The following is an 11,770-nucleotide window of genomic DNA, read 5'->3' on the forward strand; positions in this document are numbered from 1 at the left end:
CAATACAAGTTAACTTGTTTGACCAGTTGTGGATCATGTCAAAAAACTAATCATAAGGAAGAAATTTATCATTAAATCAAATCAAACATTCAGTATGTTTAATTTCCATTCACTATTTTTTTAAATTTCAGAGTAGTTTATCTGCACAATATTTCCAATGCAAAAATGTATATAAATAAAGTACTTGAATTCTACATTATTGTAGGTTGTCAACTGAGACAGGCAGATTGGTTATTTGTTAACTAACTTAACTATAACACAAACTTAGTGGTGACTCCAGGTATGTTATTTATTTACAGTTGTATTTGTCCTTTATATGTTTTATGTTTAACTTTGAGTCTTTAACAGTGGAGAAGAAGGGTCCTCAATTTTGGCACGTGGCACATGAAAAGAGTTAAGCTCCAACTGCTGCAGGGTAAATCCAGTCTTAGCACAGTGACAGATGTCATCCTAATGGACACCTGTGGTTCCTGGATTGGCAGCATGGCACCGATATCAGCAGGGAGCAAGGACTCGAGCTCCCAGCTGAGAGAAACGTCAGCCATTTTAAATTTTCAAAAAGAACTTCGGAGGAGAGAAAGCGCCCACAGAGATGGGATCTCTCAGGAGGAAATTGCATCTGGCTTTCACAGTTGATCTGTAACCTCAAAGTACATGTTGTTCTAACAGTATGAAGTTCATATATTATCAAAGTTGAACATATACTCCTGAAGAAACAGTGATTCCCTCATATAAAAAACTAAATTGCTCTCCAGGCATCCTCATGTTGCATGGAGTTGCTCTCACCACTCGAGAAGTTTGTTACATTAACTGTGAGATTATATTAATCTACATTTCTGTGTGTGCAATATACTGGAATATTCTCTTCATGAAGCCTTAAAATGAAGCCAACAGCAGATCATTGTTCGAAATTATGTGTCAGATTTGCAGCCAATCTCTTTGTTGCAGGAATTACACCAGCAAATCTTATGCCGCATCCTTGCACTTCACAAGAGGAGGCATACACTACAGGTATTATTTATATCTTCGAAATCTACAACATCTAAAACATCTTCAAGCTTTTAATAACTAAAATGCAAGTTGATGAGTAGCATTTTATCTTTTAAATCAGTGCTGGCTGTGAATGTTTTGTTTTAGCAATGGGTATATCAGGTTCAGTATAAAAATAGCTGTGCTGAATGGATCGCTGTGTCATCTACTGTTTGTCTCGCTAGCAAATGTTGGCTAGTTTTGTGGCTGCATGGAGAGGTGACCCTGCTATTTTCCTCTCAATTACAGGAGGAGATATTTCACCAGGGCACAACAGAAGGGTGTAACTATCTGGGTGATGGACAGAGGAAAAGGGTAAAGAAGAATCACTCAACTTCAGGGCTGGAATGGGAAAACAAGGTCATCAACTCAGTTTGGCATTACAAAGTTACATGACACACATGCTGAATAAAAAGAAGGCTATTCTAATTCAAAGCTTCCCCTTGTCTACCTCAGTGACTTGAATGACAAGTATAGCTGATCGGACTTCGCAGAGCCTACACACCCTCTCGTGGCACTGCATGTTCACAAGGCAATTGCTGTGACAATGATTCACAAACCAACAAACAAATTAAAGCAATTCAAACTGCTGCTAAAAATATTCAACAGGGAAACAAAGCTTGAAGCTGACATGGAAGCCAGTCAAGTGTGTACTATACCAAGTATGAGTAATTTGAACTTTTACTAGCTCTCCACACACACACACCCTCACACACACACACACACACACACACACCACACACACTTTGTTTCAGCCTTTTTTATTTTTTAGAGACAAGAGGACATGCTTGTCTGGAAAAGCATTTGGGAGCCTGTTAGTTCAGTCAAGCATTAAGTTGGCTGATGCTGATTTCCTTTAACACCCTGTGGTTGCCCGAATGTCTGCCACACAGCTTCATAGCAGAGCATAACAGGCTCATCGACCCTGCGTCATTAACTAAATACTTCTTCTATGAGGAAAGATGTGGAAGATAATGACGTGCTGCCTCATTCGACTTATTCTCAGCCCATATTTTACATCAAACCACAAGCAAAGTGAAGCTAAGTGTAATTACAAAGTTGAGTTTTGGATAAACCATAATATCCATCCATCCATCTTCTATACCCGCTTTTCCTGTTCAGGGTCACGGGGATCCGCTGGAGCCTATCCCAGCTCTCTCTCGGGTGGAAGGCAGGGGTACACCCTAGACAGGTCACCAGTCTGTCGCAGGGCCACATATAGACACACAAAGACAGACAACCTCACACACTCACACTCACTCCTACGGGCAATTTTAGAGTCACCAATCAACCTGACATGCATGTTTTTGGACTGTGGGAGGAAACCGGAATACCCGGAGTAAACCCACGCAAGCACAGGGAAAACATGCAAACTCCACACAGAAAGGCCGGGATGCGAACCCACGACCTTCTTGCTGTGAGGCAACAGTGCTAACCACTCAGCCACCATGCTGCCCTAAACCATAATATCTGGTCTTTAATTCTGAATCCAGCATAAATCACAGTATTTGTTTCTGATTGCAAAGAATCCTGACTAAAGGCACATTTTCTTGCACAAACCAAACATATACTGGCAATAACATCATGACACAAAATGGTTTGCCCTTTGTGTCATGAAACATTTTTATTGATATGGAGCAGTAAGAGAACAGACACCCTTTTAATGAGTTCTGCCTCATGTAAAAGTGTATTTTCTTGCAGAATGATCAGAAATTCTGTACCAGACAACCCTCTGAACACAAAGGTGGTAAATACAGAAACAAGAGTTAATTAACAGCAACACACGATCTGGTGTGATCTCACCTCTGTTTTTACACACACAAACAGTAACAGTCTGTCTGGCTTAGGTAAGGAATTCATTTGTTCCATACATCGTCCCTGAGAGAACGGAGGCCAAACCACACAGACAGCCCTGCAAATAACGTTTATACTGACACACCACGCTGCTCACTGCAATGTACTATTGTATTACTGTGAGCCTGATCATGTTTGTTAATATATATATCTACAGAAATCTATATTCAGAGTATAAATGTCTCAAAGGGTGGCAGTATTTCACACACACACACACTTCACACACTGTAACACACATATTGATCACCAGACTCACATACAAGCTTGAGAGAAGTTACTGAGATAGAGTAAAAGTATTTCAATGGCAGTTGAGAAGGCTTAAGTCTATCAAAGGTGTACAGATTAAGTTAGCACCAGTTGTGTTAAGTTACAAATACAATACAACAATACTCTGATAACAATCACATAATTGTAGCAAACAATTTTAGAGACAAACATGGTTTTGTCCCAGAACAAAAGAACAAAAAGTTCATTTCCACAACACCACACAGCTAATTTAGGGCGAAAAACAGAATTTCCTGAAGTTGAATATTCTGAATAATTATTATAATGAGCATCAAGTCTATAAAAGGTTAATCCTTGCAGGCAGGCAGCCTTAAGTGACTATCCTTTAAAGAATACTAGAACTAGTATAACATTTTTAACTTTATGTATAGGACAACAAGTCACTTCTACAAATAGTGGGCATTACATTTTAGAAAGAAACATCAAATATTGCTACAAACTGTATGCATTCACTTTTTAAAGATGATTTTCAGGCATGTCAGAGAAACCTGTTTTGATATCAGTTTTCCTCTTCCTCCAAGAGAAACACAGGCTGGCACTTCTCTGAGTCACAGGGACGTAAGGAAAACAATTCTGAGGCTCTGACCTTTCAACATCACTGCTGCCTGAGCAGCCCCGGGAGGAATTGTCCCTTCTCATCAACTGTACAGTATCTAATGTATTCCATCAAGCTTATTGTTTTACACAGCAGCACAATGCTGACTTCATACCGGCGTGGTCCTCCTGTTCACGCCGTCTTTCAGATCTTTCTGGAAGCACTTATGGACTTGTAAAAACCCAGAGTCCCTCTCAGGACTGTAGGGGCCTGCAGTCCCACTTCCACCCTTTAAAGGGTCCCTGCTGAGCGCATACAGGGATATATCCCCCATTGGCAACCCCATCCCCAACCCTCCTCCACCGCCCCCTCCTCCACCGATCTTCAACCCCACTGGTGAGGGCTCTCGGGACGGGTCACTCGACCTCGAACTGGAGCGTGAGCGCCTTCGTCTGTACCGGTAACTTGGGATGCGTGAGTATGGTGAAGAGGAGGAGCTGGCTTTAATGAAATCGCGTCTGGCTCGGAAGCGTGTCTCTTTGTTTTTCTCGATATATATATTAACAGCAAGAACCCCTACTGATTCAGCCACGATGAAGGAGAGGGCGCCAAAGTAAAAGGACCAGCCATAGTTGTACTGATTCTTCTTGTCCTCGTCTTTCTTGTCACTGGGATCTCCAGCATTGCTGGAGATGTAGACGATGATGCCGATGATATTACTTAGACCTTAAAAGAGATGAGATACAAGAAAGAAACGTGGGGAGAACTGTTAGAATGCAAATGGAAATGGAAATAAGAGACACTTGGATGTAATATCCCTAGAGTAATAATAATAAGACAAACACAACAAAAGCAGTAAGTGTGTAAACCCAAAAGCAGATCTTTTGGGTTTACACACTCATAACACATTATCACATTCAAAGCTAGAAAAAATCTTTATAAGTCTCTGAATTATTGAACACAGTCCTGTTAATAGCAAAAATGCAACTTGAATATTCACACTATTCCTGCAGATTTTCACCTTCTGAGATTCCTTTTTGCATATGTAAAAATATGTGTCACTGCCAATGAGAGAGAAAAGTGGCCTGAAGGGAACAGAAGATATGTTAAAAGGGTTTAAGACATAGACACTTATTTCATCATGTTGTGTATCTCAAAAACACAATTGCTAAAGAGTAAAAAATGTATGTAATTTTTGTTGAAATATAGAACAATTTAGGGTAACTTTAAAAGGAAGAGGCAAAACTTCATTTGCATCACTAAAGGGAACCTCTCTTGTATTGTGTCTGTTTTCTTCTTTCTATGTCCTTTCCCTGTGTCTGCACCACTTTACAGAATCTATTCCTTTTTGCCCATTTCTGTTTCTCCAGTCTTCTCCTACCTGCAGCCACAAACAGGATGCCGGCACTGAGCAGGATGTTGTTCTTCCTGTTGTAGATGCGTCCAATCCCAACACAGAGGCCACCCAGCATGAGCAGAATGGTACTGAGAATGGGGAATAGGCTGGATGCACGCACTATACCTGACCATAAGCAATAAAGTAAGACAGTAAAGCCAAAGTACATTACTTTAAAATGAAGCAGCCAAAAGAGGTTGGACTGGGAAATATTACTGACTGATAAAAATGTCACTAGATGCACATAAGTTGTTTGCAACAAAGAAATACTGTACATCAATGCCAAAGAAACACACACACAGTGTCACCATCATGTAGGTTGTCCACCACAGAATGGTGACGAGTTCATTCAGTAAACTCTCATAGTCACTCTGCAACGTGTCACTAGTTTCTATTGATCACATTTAAAGCATAGATGATGAAAATCCAAATATCAGTATCGAGCTAAAGAATTCAGCATTAGTCTGGCTCTACTGAACAGTATTTGATTTGACTGGTTGCTGTGGTAAAAAATAACGGAGTGGTAGCAGCACCTTGTAGTTCTTCATATTTTTATTATTGCTATTCATGAGGTTATGATTTACACATGTTCACTATACAGGACATGCTGTATAACATAAATGTGAGTTGATGGGCTGTTTAAACAACCCAGTATATGCACTAAGTCAGTGATGAGTGTGAGTGAAAAAAACTGCCTGTCACTGAACAGATAAATGCTTCTGCAGATAAAAGACCTGATTAACAGGCATTCCTACAACACTAACCTAGTGAGTGTGGGGTTTCATTCCCATGAGCTCATTGAAATTCATCAATACAATCAAAGCCTCAAACACCTCGAGCAAAAATAGATAGATTAATTGAACTGTAATAACAAAGACACCTTCACAGAGTGCAGAATTTCAGCAAAGCCAATCAGATTGACATCTTTTACTCAAGTCTTCCTTAAAATACCTAGGTCAAACGCTCTAATGTGGATAAAGTGGTGTTTTAGACAAGCCCCTGTTACTCATCAGTGCACAGCACAGTTCGTCATGTCCATAGCTCCAATTACTGTCATGACATCAGGCTTTTATGGGGGAGGGATAGAGATGTCATGACACATTAAGTACCCTTGTGATAACTCCATCACCACTCAATAAAAAAGGGGAGAGGATTATGGGTTGAAGTGTCTGAAGATGGAGAGGTTGCAGTGACTTACGTAAGATGTACTCTGAGCTGTCTGTGTCGTAGTCATTATCCTCTGGAAAATGATTGATCCGAAAACAGCTTCCTTTGTTGATACCTGAGGTGAAGCCAAAAGCACAGTGCAAATGTAACTGTTGGCAATTAACACTCTAAAAGGAAAATCCCATGTCTTTATTATTGAGCTTGACATGAGGAGCTCCAATTAAGACTGAATATAGAACAGAAACAACATGCTGACCATCTATTGAAACTAGTGTCTCTTTTTAGTGACGAAAACTTCAATTAATGCTGAACTGACCTGTTTTCACCTCTAACCGTGTCAGCAACCATTTGAGGACAAGCTGCTGTGGATCTGAAGTTCTCAAGCCCTGAGGCACCTTCTATTCAAAGACCCAGACTCTTTGCTGAGGAAATCTTCCCTCCACTTTTAAGAGAATAAAACATTGGAGCACTATGAATATTGAAAGGTTAGACTTTGAATTAAAAGCGTGATGCCTGATTTTGCTGCTGCACCTTGTCATTTCTGTCTTTGTTATTGCATTAGCTGCTCTCTAACTATACTAGACACCCACATTTACCCACTCACATGTGGACTGTCTGTGTGAAACAAATAACTCTGAATAAATAAGCTAGGCTTAACAAAGCTTGGATTATCACATCTACTGTGCAAAAACAACAGGAATTCTTTGGTATCCTTGCAGCAGAAAATCCTCCATGTTGCAGTTTTATATTTTGACACGTACAGAAAGGTACTGTACAAATCACAATCAGGAACATTACTCAAGGCAAAACCTGTCTCCTGTCGTTGGGCATGGGTTAAAAAAAACCATGGAATTTCCAAGTTGCTGATGTGAAAAAAGTTAGAACTGGTGTTTTCATGCTGTATGAGTCGTTTATAATTACACCAGCAAGAAATCTGACGTTTTACCTTAAGGATTTGTTCAATGTTTTACCTTAAAGATTAGTTCAATGTCATTTAGGAATGTTAAAGTGTATCTACAGCAGATTCTCCTGATCTAAAGGTATCCTGTAGAGTGTGATTTGATACATATCCCTGCAAGTGTGGAAGGAGACTGCAATTTAAAATAGATGAATGTCAACAATGTTGGATTTGAAATAGTTAACAAATGGTTTTTGCTAAATTTGAAAGGATGTTTAAAAGCTAATCTAACTTTGTTTACAGCTGTAAAGCCCCTGTACGGTTGGGGGCCTGCAGTTTGCGTCAAGCCTCCTCTGAATGTGCGGTACATCCTGGAAAGTGTCTCTCTGGTGCTGAAGGTGTGGCCACTGATGACTTGCTTCAGTAGGTTTTTTTCTGAGTTAGCCTAATTAGCGTAGCCTCTGGCCACATGGCATTTTGTAGCAGACAGCTCATCTAGGCAAAATTGAGGGGGAAATGCATTATGAGGAAAGAAATGCTTTCACTGTGTCTGTCAGGCCAGAAGGATGTAAACTCCAGTGTAAACAAAGCAGTGTTGTTTACACAGAGCTGCTCTGCATGTTTCTTACCCAACACTGTTTCATGATTTCATTCCAGCCACCAGGCCAAAATAGCAAAGTGATATGTGCCTGCATTTTTTATGGTTAATCTCTGTGACTGCTGGGAAGGAGGATGGAAAAGGAGATAAAGTGATGAAATACACTTAACAGCCCAGACTCAGCTTATCTTCACCAGCTCCACTCTCTCAACCATTATCATGTCTCGTGCCATGTCTTACACACGTCCCACTGGCTCCTTAGAATAAATTAGTTCTAAAATGTTTTCCTCTTCAGCCCTGTCTCAGTTTGCTTTGGATTTTTTATGCAAACTGCCACAGTCACTGTGAAACACAGTCAACACACTGATAGGGATGAAGAGTAAAATCAATCTTTTAGTGTAATTGGATGTACAAAAATAGAATAAACTAAGAGAAAAGAAGTCAAAGTCAAATTTGTCAGTGCTACACACCAGGCCAGTGAGTTAATAATCCGAGGACTGACACGGAGAAAGAAACAGAGAGAATTGAGAAGGAGAGTGAGCTCAGTAGGGGAGGTATCTCCCCAGAGCCCATCTGTCTGAGAGACCGGAGCCAGCCATCTTTTATTACTCAGCATAGCTTCACCATGGCAACCTCCCCCCAGCAACCCAGAATCACATTTCTAGCTCCGCTTCTCAGAGGACGCCTTTGACATCGTACTAATGCATTCACCAAGCTATCTCTCTCACACACACACACACACACACACACACACACACACACTGTGTGAGTAGCCTGTATGGTACAAAAAAAACTCAAACCCTTACAAACTTGTTTTTGCAGAAACTTGGTGTAATAGTGGCTCACACAAATCAGCAGGCTGAGCAAATGTGTCATATCTTTTAGTGTCACTTCAGCATGTTCATCGATCTGGGTGTGTCATTTAAGTGAGAGTTCTTGTCGTATTTAAGCACGGCTGACTGCAGGACATCACTTCACTTTGATTCCTTTAAAGCTCATTTGCCTCCAGTGCTCACCTTCAGTGAACCCCCTGCCTGTCAGTGAGACACGATGCTCGTACAGATGTCTGCTTGTCACATAGAGACAGATGTCTTTTCTCTACTTTTTTTTCATTTGACCAAAAACAGCTGGTTAGACTCCATCTTATCTTTGGCTCCTGGAAGAGATTATTTCTCAAATGGGATAAGATGGAGTCAAGGCAAGAAGGACACCAAAGAGAAGTTAAATCTTTCCCATTTTAAATGAGTCATGAATGGGAAAATATATACAAGTTAGACAGGAAGGCTAATTTAAAATTTTTGACCTTTGAGAAATGCATTTAATGAAAGAAATGCAAGTTCAGAGACTATATCCCAATTGCCAATTTGTTCAAAGTAACTAAGGCTGATTGGGTGTCATAAAGACTTTGACTTTTGGGCTCAGTTGCAGTAGCATCAGTTTTAGATACAGATGTGCCACCAGAGGCCAGTTACATCCAGTGTCATAAGTGTGGCAAAGGTGCTGGTGTGGTGTGTAGGCGTGAGAGAGAAAAAGAGCAGGATAAGGCTGACACTTTCACTTTTTATTAGCCCCTTTCCAACAACATGAGACGGACTGTGGAAAAGACGACAGATGTTCAATAACAGAGAGCACTCCATCTCACTTCTGCTGCTGACGCTCTCAAGTGTTTAAAGCAAGACAGAGGGGATGTATCCATTAATTAACTTTGCTGTAAAACCATAAATAGCAAGGCATTTTTGAAGCTATTACATTCCAGTAAGTGTAAGAGTTACAGCACAGAGCGTGGAGTGTGTCAGCTATAATGGTTTCACACATCCACACATGAAACATCTAAAGGAAGTGTTGCCTATCATTTGGCCCACCCACCCATAGCCATGGACTGTCATAGCCCTCTACATGTCTGAGAGGTGCTGCCTTCATGTCACATGGAAACATCAGAAATGCTGGCTCCATTCCTTAAAAAACAGGATGTTAGACCTTCACATCAATGCTTGGGGATTTTCTAACCAGACATACCCAACAAGGAGTAATGCTTATCTTAGGATCAATAATGAAGAGTGAATATTTCCTGACTATATTCAAAACCATCATGATTCTCCTCACATTTTACTTTATTCTGTGAAATGATGTCAATCAGTTGCTTGAAAACAAGAGCATACATAAACAACATGCATATAAGACCTAGAAGAGCTGCATAATTCAAATCTGCTGACAGCTTCACTCATGGTGTTTACAGAGCGAATGTTTTAGAAGTCAGCAACTGGCTGTTTCTAGCTGACAGCTGACTGGCTGCCTGGGGCTGCCTTTGCAAAGGTAATGTTATTTGCTTAGCCTGGTTATTTGGAATATTAGTTGAAATATAATAATAGAGAGAAGAGATTTCAGCACTGGAGAGCGCCGCCACACGCAGGGCTGATGGAAGACGTCACTGGTGACCACTTGATTTCATTGATCTGCCTTCTCGCCGATGAAACAGTGGCACTCAGTGGTGTGGAGACGTGTCCAAACAGTGCAGAGCCGCAACCCAAGAGGCCCAGCCCAAAACTCCTCAGCAGAGCACATGAGATCAGCAGCGTTAAGTCATCTTTTGCTGAAACTATGCGCCTGTTGCTAAAACTTAAAAGCGATTTTAAGGACGGAGGACGGAAGGAGTTGCCAAGCAACCGTATCACATTAAAGAGAATATGATGAGTATTGAAATTTTTAATGTACAAGCGACAAAAGACATTAAAAGATCCTCACAGTTTGCTGTAGGACACGATCTAGCCTTTATCTCGTGTTTTTCAGAGACAATTTAAATAATTTAGAAGGAAAACTGATGCAATCGTGTCATTACGCGCACACAGCGCCTCCTTTGCGCGCAACAAGCGGCAGTTTCCCTCCGAAATCCCGTATAAGACATCGCACACACTAAACTTCATAAGTGTTTTTCGTGCATTTAACAATAGAAATATGACAGATATGATGAGGATGATGATGAATCCCGCGGGCGTTTTCCGTTTTTGGTCCGTCATCACAAACACAAAACAAATTGGTTGCCAGCGCTACTTTTTTTTTTTGCACATGCAGCCTCTCGTTTATTTTCACTGGGAATTCACTGCATTTCTTTAAATCTGCCTCGACACCGTAAAACAAACAATCAAAGGGAGGTCAGCTGCCACATTTGTGCAGAATGCGCACGAGCCAGTGCTATATGAGAAAAAAAGTTTGTAAACTAGTGTGTCCTCAGTTATTAAGCTTTATTTTACCTTCAATACAGCAGATCCTCCATAGTCCAGAGTGCGTCAGGTCGCCTTTTACTTTCTTGGTTTGGATCTGGGTCTCATCCGTGGTGACATTAGTGACGTTGCAGATGTACGCCCGGGAATAAAGCCAGTAATCGGTGCCGATGGCGATGGTCATAAGGCTGAAAGCGGCGAAGGCCCCCACAATGGCCAGCAAAGTCTGAACCCCTCGGTCACACCATGCCATGGCGTCTCATAGTGTGTGGATCCTCCACAGCAGCTTACGCACAAGCCGAGCAGCGCATGGGGTCCATGATGTTGGTCAGGAGAAGCGTCTCGCGGTGTTTCCTCGCAGCAAGTCTTGATCCTTAGCTGCTCGATTAGTGCTCGTCTTCCTCCTGAACTTCAGTCGGAGTTCAGTCAGAGTTACAGAGACTGACACTGTCGCAGCTTCCCTTGAACAGACAGGACAAATCTTTAATCCTGCTACAGGTGGATGTTTTTTTATAAATCACGGGTACGTCTTCTTTGCAGTACTGCTCATTATTAAAGTGCACGGTTCGACTAAGGCTGCAGCATCGTTCATCCAGACCACACCTTCCACGGCTGTAACCAAGCCAATGAGAAAGGGCGGTGTGACCAGCTGCTGGAAGAAGAAAACCTCAGACCCTCTCTGACATAGACAACATCAATAGCAGAAGAATTAAACACTCTCTGAGGAAAACATGCCTTTGCAGACTGTATTATAAGAAATAATGACGCAGGTCAACAACCCCAGACCACG

General features: G+C 41.3%; 1 protein-coding gene across 1 annotated transcript; it reads right to left on the reverse strand.

The window, feature by feature from the left end:
* Window positions 1-2,853: 2,853 nt before the first annotated feature.
* Window positions 2,854-11,497, reverse strand: LOC113128355 (voltage-dependent calcium channel gamma-4 subunit). The gene is made up of 4 exons (XM_026303626.1): window positions 11,011-11,497; window positions 6,298-6,381; window positions 5,085-5,225; window positions 2,854-4,429 (listed from the first exon to the last, which is right to left on the reverse strand). Exons 1-4 carry the CDS (start codon window positions 11,231-11,233, stop codon window positions 3,873-3,875), a joined length of 1,005 nt encoding a protein of 334 aa, XP_026159411.1. The 5' UTR covers window positions 11,234-11,497; the 3' UTR covers window positions 2,854-3,872.
* Window positions 11,498-11,770: the final 273 nt, after the last annotated feature.

Source organism: Mastacembelus armatus, chromosome 1, assembly GCF_900324485.2.
Source record: "Mastacembelus armatus chromosome 1, fMasArm1.2, whole genome shotgun sequence".
In the NCBI taxonomy this organism is placed as follows: Eukaryota; Metazoa; Chordata; class Actinopteri; order Synbranchiformes; family Mastacembelidae; genus Mastacembelus; species Mastacembelus armatus.

Bases quoted from the DNA above. Each gene is read 5' to 3' on its own strand.
- LOC113128355 (XM_026303626.1), bottom strand. From the start codon at position 11,233: ATGGCATGGTGTGACCGAGGGGTTCAGACTTTGCTGGCCATTGTGGGG. The intron at 5,226-6,297 runs GTAAGTCACTGC...GCTTATGGTCAG, and splicing joins CAGCTCAGAGTACATCTTAC to GTATAGTGCGTGCATCCAGC. The intron at 4,430-5,084 runs GTAGGAGAAGAC...ATCTCTTTTAAG, and splicing joins CATCCTGTTTGTGGCTGCAG to GTCTAAGTAATATCATCGGC.